The sequence below is a fragment of the Schistocerca cancellata genome, chromosome 12 (genome assembly GCF_023864275.1).
Source record: "Schistocerca cancellata isolate TAMUIC-IGC-003103 chromosome 12, iqSchCanc2.1, whole genome shotgun sequence".
Taxonomy (NCBI): Eukaryota; Metazoa; Arthropoda; class Insecta; order Orthoptera; family Acrididae; genus Schistocerca; species Schistocerca cancellata.
In genome coordinates, this window is record NC_064637.1 from 30,854,418 (window position 1) to 30,870,270 (window position 15,853).

The window sequence follows — 15,853 nt, forward strand, 5'->3', positions numbered from 1 at the left end:
GAATTTCAAGTACCTAGGAAGCCTGATACAGGAAGATGGAAAACACGTCTGAGAAATAAACAAGCGGAGGAGAAAAGCAGAAGCATTTTGGAAGAGTGTCAGAAGCTAGATATGGAGCAAGGATGCACCCCAAATCAGTAAAAAGGTCATATACTGGTCATACTATGTCCCAATCCTGACATATGCATCAGAAACATGGGTTATGAAGGGAAGAGAAAAAAACAAAGTACACTCTAGTGTATTGAGAAACAGTATTGAAGTGACAAAGATAGACAGGTTAAGAAATGAGAGGATCAGATTGTTAATGATGGTGGAACCATTACAAGAGGAGATAGAGAAATCGAGGCCGAGATGGTACGGACACATTAAGAGAATGGAGGAGAAGAGGATATCCAGGGGATAAACGAGATGAAACTGGAAGGAAAGAGACCAAGAGGAAGACAGAGACAGATGGCTGAAAAGAATAGAGGAATGTGTCCAGAAGAAAGGAGAAGACTGGACCAAGGTGAAGACGGAGAGATGGTGGCAAGACAGAAGACGGTGGAGAGGCCCATGTTCCATACAGACCCAGCCAGAGGCTGGAAACTGTCCAAGATGTTGATGATGAACAAGACAATTGACCACCACAAATTGTGTTCAAAATGACAACTAGCAGTGGCAATACACACTTCCACTCTGGTAGGAAATGACTGCTGCACACATACTAGCATTTCAGGAGAGACGTCTGAGCAGGCTGCAGTAATATGTCATTACATATCATCAAGTGTAGTTGGTATGTCGTCGTAGACAGTGACTTTCAGCTTTTCCCACAGAAAAAAGTCTATAGGCATCAGATCCAGGGAACTGGCTGGCCAAGGAACAGGACCTATGTGCCAAATCCAACAATATGGAAACAGTTCGTGAAGACGTGCTGGGCTGGACAACAGTAACTTCGGTATCACAGGTTCCTCCTAGTCTGCAGAGGAACGTCTTCCAGCATCTGTGAAAAATTGTCTGTCTGGAGGCTGTGATGCTCGGATGCGTTCAGTGCTCTGTCTATGAAAAACAAACCTATCAGCTGATCGTTCACTATCCGATGCCATTATTTACACTCCATGGGAAGTTCCACCTAGAGAAGCCAATGGCATTTGTCAACAAACCAACAAGGCAGGTTTCAACAGTTTACCTGACTACGACTGGTAAATGTGGCTTCATTGCTAAACGAGATACACAATACTTCTGGAGTATCCTGCCGTAATGGCCATGTACAGAAGTTAACTGATTTCCATAATCAATCCCATTCAGCACTTGATGGAGAGAGATGTGAACAGGATGGAACCTATGGCGATGGAGAATGCTCAGGACACTTGCCTGACTCGTGTCACTTTCCACTGCGATTGCACAGGAGCTAATGTGTAGATCCACTGCAACAGCAGCAAGAATGTTTATTTCTTTCTCTTCTGTTGTCACTTGTTTCCTTCTGTTATGTTGTCTAGGTGTCACACAACCACTTTCACATAATTGGTTGAAGAAGCTGATAAATAACTGCCAAGACAGTTGAAATCTATTGGGATATCTTGTCCCATAAACCATACAAGAACAAACTGCATTCTTCCTACACTCTCCATTTAGCATGAGCACGTCTGTTTTCTCTGCACTGGTAAATCCCACTTGTCCACACAAAACCTACTGCTTGGACAGTCACTCACTGACTGACTTGCAATTCACAATGCACTCAAGGAGAGAATACACACACACACACACACACACACACACACACACACACACACACACACACACACTCTGTAAGCAAACATACGAACACTGTACCTACCAACCGTGCATGTTGAATGGCACAAACAAGTGTTGGCATTGAAACTTTTCAAAATATCATATCTTGTAAATGACTCGCACTACACTCGTGCAACAACCACCAATCACATTCTAACTTACCCTACTTTTAGTCTGTTGATGTCCACAGGCATTGTTTCATTTAAAAATGTGTATTTTTGCACAATGAATACACGTTCTAAGTACTATTACAATCTGTTTATTGGCTAACACCATAAGCTCCTGACTACCAACCCATTCTGTGAAAGCTGCACACTAACAGCTCTTTCATTTCCACAATATTTGTGACGCAAGTTTTATGTGAGTCACTCCCACATACACCAATTTTTCTATGGAGTAACAAGGGTTATGAAGTATATATGATTTTAGTTTGTGTTTGAAGTTAATTTTATTGTCTGTTACATACTTCACATGCCTAGGTAGTTGGTCAAAGAATTCTATGGCTACCTATTTCACTGCTTTCTGTTAATATAGTGTAAATTGACAGATAAAAAAAAATCTACTCATCAAATGGTGGCAGAAGATCATGCACACCAAAGGATTTAACTTTTACAAGCTTTTGGAGCCAGTGGCTCCTCCTCCTGGCGGAAGAGTTGAAGGACGAGGAAGAGGGATGAAGAAACAGGACTGGTAAGTCTCCCCTGGCCTGGGGTTCTTGGAGACTTTTCTAAGCTGTACCGCCTTCCCTAAACCTCTCCAGTCATTTTCCTTCACCATTCTTCCTCCCCCTTGAACTGTTCTGCCATAAGGAGGAGCCACTGGCTCCAAAAGCTTGTAAAAGTTAAATCCTTTGGTGTGTGTGTGTGTGTGTGTGTGTGTGCGCGTGTGTGTGTGTTCCCCTGCCTCCGCTTGGTGAGTAGATATTTTTATCTATCCATTTACATTACATTAAACAATGGAAAATCCAGGACGGGATGTAACAATATTATGAGAAAAAAGTTGCTACTCACCATGTAGCAGAGATGCTGAGTCGCAGATAGGCACAAAAAGGACTAACACTTATAGCTTTTGGCCATTAAGGCCTCTGTCAACAACACACACACACACACACACACACACACACACACACACACACACACACACACACAGAGAGAGAGAGAGAGAGAGAGAGAGAGAGAGAGAGAGAGAGAGAGATAGAGAGAGAGAGAGACACCGGACTGCGGTCTCAGGCAACTGAAACCACACTTTCATTATATTATCAGTAATTGATTATTTTCATTGTTATGTCACTCCTTTCTATGCCACACAAGAGCTGAGTGATGGATAGAGTAAATCCTTGCTCCTTTTAGTATTCTATTTATAAATGTTAGTGCCATTTTCAAACTGTGACTGTTGACAACAAATTTTGTAAGAGAATAAATTTATCGAGAGGCTGTTATCAGTATGGCCCACTGTATAAAGATCTCTCAATAAGAGCTTCTACAATGTACACTACATATGTCATTACATGTTTCTGTGCAACAAACACATTTTCTCTTAATAACGAGATGCCCCAGAATATGGTACCATAAGACATTTGTAAATGAAAAGAAGGAAAGTCAACGTTTTACTTGTTCATCCCCAGAATTCAATATTATTTGTAATGCAAAAGTACATTTTTGTTACGATATCTACACACCAGAAGACACAAATAAAACCTAAAAAATATTTTAAAGTGAGGAGACACTAAATACATGTAACGTTTTTGGTACAATTTGTTAACTGTGACTTTGTAATGGTCAAATGCAGAGCTCTCCAGGAAAACCTGCAACAGTGATGCACAGCACTGCAAGCATACATCAGTTCTAAATGTTTTTCGTTGTTCTAATCCACCAAAATTATTATCAAAGGAAATACATTTTAAACATCTCTGGAAATTTCAAAATCATTGCTTTCCTGGGAACAATGTGGCTGAGCTAAAAATTAAAACTGTCAGCTGTTGATAGCGCAAAACTTCCAACATACATTACAAATAAAAATTAAAGATATTAGCCATTGGGTATATTATTTCTATGTACATATTAATAATGCTACTAGTTATTACTAGCTGCAAACTGAGGCACACAAACAGTTTGCTGAGTAACGATTGGAAACTCAACATCCCTGAACAGCAAGAAAAGTAAGTAGGGGACGTACCTGCTCTCCTTACATCCCTTCTCTGTGAACTTTATTGGTTCACGAGTATGGTTTATGATGAGTGCTGGTGCCATTCCTGGTTCATATGGTGTAAACTTCACATACGCCGCACCCTCTGTGATCTGGACATCCACATTGACACCTCCATACTGCAAAATAACCAGTCTCAATTTGATTTATGCTGCAAACATAGTACAAATATCAGAAAATGATGTTCTGCATACAGACAACATGAAATGTAGCAAAGTGTAGAAAATGCACTTGCTCTGATATAACACACACAGTACATAAACAAATATCTTTTTTTTCCTTTCTGCAATTTAGTTTCGGACTATGATTACCTAGTAAATACCAAAATTGCTCTAAGGGCTATGTTCATCAGATTCTTATTAAGCATACAGTAATTTCTGTTTCTTATGGAGTACTGTAAACTGGGTATATTTTGACTGATTTTCACTTTCAAATGTGATTATCAAGAGCGTTTTTTTTTTAATTTCAGTGATATTTATGTTAGGGAACCCAGGGGCTTGAATGAAAGGATTACATACTAATTAGTACAATACAGTTTCCAAAATGCAGATAAAGGAATTAAAAAAAAAAAATTAGGTGGTCAAAGTTACCCCGAATTTGGGGATACATTGGCCAACCAGTACTTCCACCACAACTGTCAAATACCATTCCATTTGTGGTCAACATTTCAAAAATAAATAGCCTAAAATTTCTTAAGTGCTCTATTAAGCATCATGAAAGAAAGAAAAAATCCGAGTACAGTACATGTACCACACAGTATGATCCATCACCAAAGTTATAAAGACAATGAGAGGTACTAGGATGGAGTACCACACACATAGCTCCAGTTTCATCAATTTAAAATCTAAAGCCTTGTTACAAAACATCCAGTGCAGTCACAACTAAAGTTATCTGTTCTTCATTAATCAAGTCAATTGTCACCAAGCAAACTTCATTCCTTGTTTCCAGAGATATTGACATCATATAATGGGCTTTCAAAGAGAAATGAGCCGGAGGCATAATTACAGAAACCAGTACCTGTACGTTAGAAGTATTGACCCTGGATGTTGAGACACTTGTCCCACTGTGACACACAGTCACAGCACTCCTGCAGAAATTAAAATTGGAGGTTCTCGTCCACCCTCCATACAGTCCAGACCTCTCCCCCTGTGATTATGCCATTTTTGGCACCCTTAAAAAGGCTCCGAGGTGCAAATGATTCACCTCGGATGACAACATCCAGCTGTACATGCAGAACTGATTAACATCACAGCCCCAGGAATTTCTGAGACAGACATTCACCATCTTGTGTCACAGTGGGACAAGTGTCTCAACAGCCAGGGTCAACACTTCTAACATACAGGTATTGGTTTCTCTGTAATTATGCCTTTCTCTGTAATTATGCGTTTCTTTTTGAACGCCCCTCATATGTTACACCTTTATCACTACCTGAACAACAACAGCTTGCAGTCTGAGCAATGTACGAGTTACATTTGTTTTTCTTAGTTGTGGACACACTAATAATTACAAATGAGCCTTTCTGTATTTGCTGACAATAAATGTTTATATCCCTTAGTTGAACAGTATCACGACAGCAGCAACACTTTTTAATAAATTGTGCATCTGATTTCCTGGGGCAACAATGACCAGTGGTCACATTACCTCAGAAATTGTAATATACTGGCAGATATAAATACATGTGAACAAAAAATTAATCAGTGTTCTGTTTTGAGAATTAATTGAGTAACATACATGATACAGTTGAAAACACCAATGGTTTTGCAGTTAAATGCTTTCAATGGAATTTGTACAACCTGATGTCCAAAAGGGCACGATCATTGGCTTTTCAGGTAAGAGTGAAAGCATTTCTGGAATGGTTACGTTTCCAAAGTGACTGTATGCCTGTGTGGTTAAAAGTATCCTGTGCATGGCAGTATCCAAACCTGGTGTCGAAATAAATGTGGTGCACCACGGGCCATAGACAGATGTGTACAGGTTAGCACATGTGCAAGTGTTGAGCATCTGATCATCCAACTGTGTCTCCTCAATGACTGTTCAGCAAACATTGCTGCATTGGGCCACTGCGGCATGCACCCATGCTAACTACCGATCATTGGTGACAAAGGCTGTAATTTGTACACCAGTATCAAAACCGGATGGCCACTGAGAGGCAAACGGTGGCCTATTCAGATGAATCACTTTTTATGCTGCATCAGCGTGAAAAATCCTGAAAGCAAATACTTCGCAACAATCATCGCAAGGGTCCAGGCTGCATGAGGGAATGTTGTCATCTGGGGAATGTCTTTGGGGAATTCCTGTGTAATTTCATCATTCTAGAAGGCACAATGGATCAATGGAAGTATGCAAGTATCCTTAGTGACCATGTCCACCCCTACACACAGTTTATTTCTCCTTGGCACACTGGCATCTGACAGCACAATGCAACATGTCATACAGTTCACAATGTAAGTGCACGGTTTTAAAAGCACCAGGATGATTTACTGTACTCCCCAGATTCATATCCATTTGAGAATTTATGGGACCACCTCGATTGGGCTGTTCACGCCACGGATCCTCAACTGCCAAACCTAGTGCAGCAGGTCGTGGCATGAGAGTCAGCATGACTCCACATCCCTGTTGACACGTTCCAGAACCTCACTGACTGTTCTTCCACATCCACAATGCAAAAGGTGATTATTTTGGCTTTTGACAAGTGGACACATTATTGCACCATGTATTTCCTCCTAGAGCCATTACTTCTGTATTTTTTTTATTCATTTTTACACCACAGTTCATTGCTTTAGCTTCCGTGATGTCCACTGTTCACTGCAGCTTTTTCTCATCTGGTGTTGCAAGAAACATGTCAGCAACCCTCACGCACTATATTCTTCTTTCTCCAATTTTTTTTCCTTCAACGTCTAGTTGGGAGCAGGCAAGCATATTCTCTAAGTACAGATTGAAAAGAGTAAGAGATAGGCAACAGCTCTGTCTTACTACTTTCCCTAATTCAATTCAGGTGATACTTCCTCCTCTCACCTACACTGTTGCTTTTTGACTTAAATATAACAAATTTACAAATTGCCCGATTTTTCCAATTTACTCTCTTTTCCTGTAATTATACACCGCAAGAAAACAAAAACGCAACGCCAAAAAGTAATTAACATAGTGTAATGAAATTTCGGGAATGCATTTGTCTATGTAACATATGAAAGTAATTAACATTGCAAGGGCAGAGGTTAATCCATGCGTGAGATGAGCCATTACGAACAAGTGTAATCACCAGAATGTCAATCCTCTGGGCCCGGGTTCAATTCCCGGCTGGGTTGGGGAATTTTCTCTGCCCAGGGACTGGGTGTTGTGCTCTCCTCATCATCATCCTATCACCCTCATTGACTGCACGTCGCCAAAGTGGCATCAAACTGAAAGACCGGCACCCAGCAAACGGCCTGCCCACCGGGGGGTATGTTAGTTTGTGGGATGAAATTCCATGTTGTTGCACTTGGTCAGTCAATACAGGGACAGTTAATGCCATGTCTGAAGCTGTCATCCCATGATGTCCCATTTGTGCTGTGTGACTGAGCAGGCCAAGGCAACATGTTGACACCGTGTAGTGCATGTTGGGTTACAACAGCAGTGAGAGAGAGAGAGAGAGAGAGAGAGAGAGAGAGAGAGAGAGAGAGAGAGAGAGTGTGTGTGTGTGTGTGTGTGTGTGTGTGTGTGTGTGTGTGTGTGTGTGTGTGTGTGTGTGTGTGTTATCCTGTTGGAAAACACCATCTGGAATGCTATTCATGAATGGCCAGACAACAGGTCGAATCAACAGAGTGACATTCAAATTTGCATTCTGGTTGCACAGGATAACCAACAGTGCACTCCCACTGTAATACGAAGTTGCACGCCAGACCACAGCTCCAGGTGTAGGTCCAGCATGCTGACACGTTGGGTGCAGGTCATAAACTGGCTGCCTCCTAACCAACACACACAGCCGTCTGCTGCACCGAGGCAAAACCAGCTTTCATAAGAAAATACAACAGGCCTCCACCCTGCCATCCAATGAGCTTGACACCACTGAAACAAGTGGCGACAGTTTGGGGTCACTGGAATGCATGCTACAGGGTGCCTGGCTCAAAGCTGTCCTTGACGTAACCGATTTGTAACAGTTCGCTGTGTCGCTGTGATGCCAACTACTGCTCAAACTGCTGCCATGGATAAAGTACAATGTGCTTGAGCCATATTCCAAACACGACGGTCTTCCCTCTCCACAGTGCCACGTGGCAGTCTGGAGCCCAGTCCTCTTGCAATTGTACATTCTCGTAACCACCACTGCCGGCAATCGTGTACAGTGATTACATTCCTGCCAAGTCTTTCTGTAATATTGCAGAAGGAATATCTGGCTTCTTTGTGGTCCTATTACATGTCCTTGTTCAAACTCTGTGAGGTGTTGATAATGGTATTTTTGTCACCTTAAAGGCATTCTTGACTGGCATACACTCATCATGTCTTATCTCAAAGGTAACTACTGCTTGCAACTGTTACAGCATTTGTTTAAAGAAAACACGATTTTCATCCTCATAGGGGAACTATCAGCTCAAGAAATTTTTACAATATTTCAATCACTGATCCATCTAGTTCCTCTTCAGGTGCTGTGAATTTTGCTGTTATGTGCACTCGCAGTCTCGACTCCGACCACACTTTCAATTATTGTTGGTCTCGCACTGCTGTATACAGCAGAGTTCGATTCCTTACTCCCACTACATCCTTTACAGAGCCCACAATGACATTCCATGAAACACAAATTGTTTGAATGTTTTCCAGATCTGATGCATGTGAAGGCTGTTGAGATCTTAATAGATTGAGTGTTGGACTCCAGGCCTTGATTAAATTGAAACCTTTGTCCCCATTTATTATAGGTTTTCTGACATCTTTATTTTGACAGACTCCTTATCTACCTTACACTGGCCCAGTATCTGCAAAGAAATATGGCATTTAAAGTATTTTGCTCCCCTTAAGCAAAAGTCTCCTTTGTAATGTTAAAGGTGCTCTTAAGTCCCCATAAGCTGGGTGCAAATCACATTCTGTGCAAATGTGGCATGTCTTACATGGAGGCAGACAAACAAAACAACTGTGGCAAGATGCAAAGATCACCAGCAACATACGCAACAATCAATCAAATCAGCTGTTGCTGAACACTGACTGGAATATAATCATGAAATGAAGTATCAGGAGACCAATATTATGGCACAAATGCCAAGTTTCAGGAACAGTGTAAATAAGGAGTCTATGAAAAAAAGATTTCAGAACACCAAATAAACAGTAGTGGCAGTTTCAATCTAGACAAAGCTTGAGAGTCCAGCAGTCAATTTATTTTGATCCTGCAGGCCATCACATCTCCCATATACGGAAAAGTTGAGAGAATACACATTTCATGGAATAACAGCACGGGCTCTGAAAAACAATAGAGCATCAATGGGAGTAGTGGGCATCAGGAATCAAACTCGGTTATAAAATGCAGTGTGAAACCAACTATAGTTGAGAGTCTGGTTCGAGTCCAGGCTGAGAGTACACACAACAGTAAAACTCCCAGCATCCAATGAAGCCAGCTTGGCTGATCACTGAAATACTGTGCCTAAAACGGAAACAACAACCTGGCAGAACAGATAGAAGCGTACTATTAATCAGTTATGACAAGAGAACTTGAGAGTTACATACAACTGTCTATCTTTTGATAATGTATGCTGGCTTGTTCCACATACTGTGGTTTGTTGAATTGGAGAGGGGACCAAATAACATTATCATTGGCCCCATAGGGTTAGGGAAGCAAGTTGGCTGTGCCCTTACAAGGGAACCATCCCGGCATTTGCCTGAAATGATTTAGGGAAATCACGGAAAACCAAAATCAGGATGGCTGGATGTAGGTTTGAACCACCATCGTCCTGACTGCAAATCCAGTGGGCTAAGCACTGTGCCACCTCACCTTATCACATACCATGTATCCATTTGTGATGGCACTTATGGAGCACTATGGATGGATGGATGAATAAATCAGTCTCTTCCTCAGTACAGACAAATGCAGGCTAGACTTTTACTCTGTGGGTTCCATACAAACTTAATAATGAATACCAATAGTTCACCTACAGGTTTTGATGAACGAGTTTGCGAGTATCAAAATATGTGACATAAATGGCTAAATCTTTTGACTGCATTGACTTAGAAGCTTGATTTTTTTAAACTACCAAGGGATCTTAGACCTTAGTATTTCACACAAATTTCAGCTTAAGGGGGATTGGACGTCAAAGAGGCCGACTTGGAGCAGGAGAGCCATCACAGGACATTTTAATTTCCAGTGTCTATACTTTTACAAATAAATTCATAAAACTTTGTCAGCATCAGCAGGAAAGATTGAGGATTCACACTCATTGCAGTGGAAGTTCGAAAACATAACAAAATAAATTTTTTTTACGTGTGAAATTTCATCATTTTTTCACTTACTAATGGCTGCATTTGTTGCTATAGGTACACTTTTCTTCATAAGTTACAGAGAGTCTTCGATGAATTTTGCACAGCGTACATACCATACTCACAGGTCTATGAAACTCTAGAATTTATTTTATTTGTGAAAAAACGAATGAACTGTTATATTTTAAACTTCATGTTCAGAAAAAACACTAATTTTATACTTAATTACCTCAATTTTTACCACAGTTTTTAATAAATTTGGAAAAATCTTGAGTTTCATACACCTTTAAGTATGGTTTGTATTCTGTGCAAAATTCATAGAAGAATCTCTCTTACTTATGAAAAAAAGTGTACCTGTAGCAAAACATACTGCCATTAGTAAGTGAAAAAAATGATGAAATTTCACATATAAAAAAATCATTTCGTTATGTTTTCGAACTTCCACTGCTATGAGTGTGAATTCTGAATCCTTCCTGGTCATGCTGACAAAGTTTTATGTATTTACTTGTAAAAGTATAGACAGTGGAAATTAAAATGTCCTGTGGTGCCTCTCCTGCTCCAAGTCGGCCCGTTTGACGTCCTACCCCCCTTAATACCTTTACATGTTCCTGAGGAAAAGTGGTCTCAAGAGACTGACTGACACACACGGACAACAAAGTGTATACATTAGAGTTCTGTTGGAACAAGTTAGAGGCAAGATGTGCACACCTTACCTTGTTGTTAATCCTGAGCAGAGTCGTGTGCACCGTGCCAATGGAGAACGGGGCAGTCACGCCCGACTGCTCGGGGACCCTCAGCCGCAGTTTTCGGTCACCGTTGCTGGGAGACCGTGGCCACAGGGCAGAGCACTCTCCAGGTTTCACCTGCAAGTAATTTGCCAGTTATTCGCCGAGACTATGAACACTGTGCTAACCATTCTGATATAGTGAGCTAAAGACCATAATGGATGAGAGACTTGAATGCATTTAATTATTATTCTTCATCATTTAATTATGGATATTTATTGCAGTGACTTTTGAGGAGGAAGATGGGATCCTGTGCACGGGCTCGTTATCTACACACCTCGGCAAAAGTTAGGAATGTCATAGAGTTCACTAGAATGACTTCTCATAACACACACACTGAAGTTTGTACGTGGCCAGTTTTGTAGAACCAAACTGATGAGCAAATCTCCAAGATCATGGAATGTGTCAGTCTACGAAATTACAACATAAAAGTAATAATAAAATGTTTATGAACCCAAAAAAGACAAGCCATAAGTTTATGTATATGCAGTCAACAATATAACATAGGAATCAGCTTAATTTTTCAATGAACTCCTCGATGGGATAGAATGAGTGATCCACAAGGAAACTCTTCAGTTTTGACTTGAAAGGGTATGGATTACTGCTTTGATTTTTGAATTCTTGAGGTAGCTTACTGAAAATGGACGCAGCAGTATACTGCACAACTTCCTGCACAAGAGTTAAGAAAGTGCTATGCAGATGCAGATTGGATTTCTGCCGAGTATTAACTGAGTGAGAGCTGATAATTCTTGGAATAAGCTGATAATGTTAACAATAAACGACAGTAAAATATATATATATATATATTGAGAGGCCAATGTCAGAATACCCAGAATAATGAACAGGGGTGAACAAGAGCTTCACTACCTTACACCACTTATTGCCCGAACCATCTGTTTCCGAGCCAAAAATATCCTTTGAGAATGGGAAGAGTTACCCCAAAATATAACACTGTACTTCATAAGTGAACGTAAAATAAGGAAAGCAGAGTACTTTTCATGTCAGACTATCATTTACTTCAGGTACAGTTTGAACAGTAAAAATGGTATCTTTAAGTCTCTGAACGACAATTTACTATTTATCTGAATGTTTATAAATTGGAACTGTTCAGTTACACTAATCATATGCCCATTCTGATAAATTAAAACATCAGGTTTTGTTGAATTGTGTGTTAGAAACCGTAAGAAAATTGTCTTACTATGATTTAGCATTAGTTTATGTTCTACAAGCACATTTGAAAAGAGTGTAAATGTTGCACACAACATCCCTTACTACCAAACTAGTGTCATCAGCAAACAGAAATACTTTAGAAACATATGTAATACTAGAGGGCATATCATTTATATAAATAAGGAACAGGAGTGGCCCCAGTACTGTTCCCTGGGGCACCCTCATTTCACCGCACCCTACATCACAGCCATTCTCGACATTGAGAATAATGACCTTTCGCTGTCTGTTGCTAAAGTAAGAGATGAACCAATTGTGAGCTACTCCCCGTATTCCGTAATGGTCCAACTTCTGGAGTAATTTTTGTGATAAACACAACTAAATGCATTAGTTAAACCAAAAAAGATGCCTGGGGTTCGAAACCTTTTATTTAATCCATCCAATACCTCACAGAGAAAGGAGACTACATCATTTTCAGTTGTTAAACCACTTCTAAAATTGAACTGTACATTTGATAGCAAATTATGTTAAATAAAATGATCAATTATCCTTACATACACAGTGTTTTCAATAACTTTAGCAAACACTTATGCCACAGAAATAGGTGTAAAATTGTCTATGTTATCGCTTTCTCTCTTTTTATAATGTGGGTTTACTACTGAGTACTTTAACCATTCAGGAAACTGACCATTCTTAAAGCAAAAATTACAAATATGGCTAAGTACAGGACTAACAGGTGCAGCAAAGTACTTTAATATTCTGCCAGGCACTCCATCATATCCATGAGAGTCCTTAGTCTTCAGTGATTTAATTATTGACTCAATCTCCCCCTTGTCTGTACCATAGATGAGCATTTCAGACATCAGTCTGGGAAAGTCATTTCCAAGAGGGAGATATGATTCCCTGCAGAAACTAAGCTTTTATTTAATTCACCATCAATATTCAGAAAGTGACTGTTAAATACTGTGCATATATTTGACTTTATCAGTAACAGAAATATTTTTACTACAAACTGACTTTATATCCTTGACCTTGTGCTGCTGACCAGATGTTTCCTTCACAATTGACCATATGGTTTTAATTTTATCCTGTTGAATTAGCTACTCTATTTGCATACCACATACTCTTGCCTGCCTAGTAACATTTTTAAACACCTGACAATACTGGGCTACTGTACCTTGATTGAGCCTCCTTTAAACATGTTGATATAATTCCCACTTTATTTCACATGATATCCTTATCCCACTAGTCAGCCACCCTGGCTACCTTTTACTGCTAGTAGCCTGTTTAGAGTGTTCTAATGGAAAGCAACTTTCAAACACTATGATACATAACATTTGTTTGAGTACAAAAACCTGTTAGTGTTAAAATTTGTGCATCAAGGTCAGGAAAGTCATTCATTTTCACCTTTTTACTAACAGACTGCCCATCTAGTAATGAAGAATGAACAAATATATCGTCTATAGCTGTGCTACTGTTACCCTGCACCCTGGTTGGATAAAACACAGTCTGCACCAGATCATATAAGTTAAGGAGGTCATCCAACATCCTTTTTCTTGCACAATCAAATAGAAAATTAATATTGAAGTCACCACATATAACTAATTTCTGGTAGTTCGTACAAAGTGAACCGAGACCTCTCTCTAGCTCGAGTAGAAATGCTCTGAAGTCAGAGTCAGGGGTCCTATAAACAACAACAACTAGAAGTTTAGTTCCACTAAATTCAACTACTGCTGCACAACATTCAAATACCTGTTCCGTGCAGTGCCGTGATACGTCTACAGACCCAAATGGAATTTTTTTTACGTACATGGGCACTGTCACACACTGCAAAGAACTACTGGAAAACAGCCAGCTAATCTGCATCCTGGTAAAGGAAGCCCAGTTTTTTGATTAGGCCTTTTTTGTTCATTAGTAGGCATTCAGAAGCATACAAGACCTCTGGACAGGTAACACTGCTGTAATGCCTTAACTTGGCATTGAACGATACTGATCTTTTGTTGTAGATGTTTTTGGTTAAATGGAATGCCATTTCCATTTTGTTCACGTGCAATATGGAGGCTTCTTTCTCTGATAAGGTGGCTGTTATCCATTCACTCGTTTAATTTCACCTTGACCCACTAAAAGCTCCCTTGGTTGTGCATTTATGTTCGTTATAAACTGTTTTCTCAAATGAAATTTGGAGGCCAGTCTTCTGTGCTTCTAAGTTAAGCTCATTAATCTGTCTATCAGAAAAAATTTCAAGATCACCTGCAAAAGCTCGACAATCGATTTCAAGATTTTGTTTCTTGTAACCCAGCCCGACACCATTTTTAATTCCTTGGTTTTCCAGTTCTTTGCACCACTCATAAATCATCTTCTCGAGGGCACAATTGAAGAGCTGAGGTGAGAGCCCATCTCCTTGCTTCACTCCAGTCTTTATTTCAAAAACTTCTGATGTTTCTCCTCTAAATTTTACTTTTGAGGTTGTGTTGGTTAATGTTTGTTAGACTATCGCTTTGGTCTTTTTGTCTAGGCCAAGTTGTTCTAGAATTCTGATCAGGGTTTGCGATCAATCGAGTCATATGCTGTTTTGAAATCCACAAAGGTCACAAAATTTTTATTCCTGAGCTTCAGGTACGAAAGGATGGATTTGAGGTTTATTATCTGTTCGACACATGATCGCCCCTTTTGAAACCACCTTGACACTCTCTTAGCTGTGGGTCTAGCTGTTCTTCTGTCCTACTTTGCAGAGCTTTCGACAGAATCTTATAGGCTGTTGATACAAGAGAGATACCACAATAGTTAATTACATCTGTTCTGTCACCTTTCTTATGAAGAGGACGAATTAGAGCATAATTCCAGTCATGTGGGAGTCTTTTGGTTTCCCAAATCTGGCTGATAATATCTGCTAGTTTATTTATTGCCCTATCCCTTGCTTACTTCCAAAGCTCAGCAATTGTAGAATCTTCCCCTGGTGCTTTGTTGCTTTTAAATTATTAATATTTTTTATGTATTGTACACCAACATTGGATTAGTTACTTACAACATGGATATAACTTACAGATTATATATTCTACTTAATTGTAATACAGCGTTTTAGATTTGGATAAGATGTACTGATGTGTATTCCACTGCATATATTTTACCGCCATTGAATTGGCTGAAACTGGTTATCTATGTAACAAAACTTGTGATCTAGGTAATGCAGTGTTCTAAAAGGATGCTACTCTCAGATATAGACCACTGACAATGCCAGGTAATCATAAGGTTTGCATTTGTAACACAGTCACCGAACAAATTAGCCCTTCACACTGTATATCTCGACAAGAAGTAACTTATTACAAGACACTTACAATTTGACTCTCAGATGCTGACTGACTGACTAATATCAATTACAACTTAATGCAAACTCACTCCTGATTCACATGGAAGTTTACATTTCAGCAACTAATCACACACTAATACTGGTTACACAATGCTGGTAAAATGAATCTGAACTATGGACTCACTCA

The 15,853-nt window shown here is 39.7% G+C and overlaps 1 protein-coding gene across 1 annotated transcript in view; it reads right to left on the reverse strand.

Moving 5' to 3' along the window:
- The window catches only part of LOC126109417 (intermembrane lipid transfer protein Vps13), a 443,304-nt gene that overhangs the window by 92,547 nt on the left and 334,904 nt on the right, over positions 1–15,853 (reverse strand). The window contains exons 46-47 of the mRNA XM_049914452.1: positions 11,121–11,270; positions 3,946–4,094 (exon numbers count right to left, since the gene is read on the reverse strand). Coding sequence (XP_049770409.1) covers positions 3,946–4,094; positions 11,121–11,270 — 299 coding nt within the window. The remainder of the gene's footprint in view (positions 1–3,945; positions 4,095–11,120; positions 11,271–15,853) is intronic.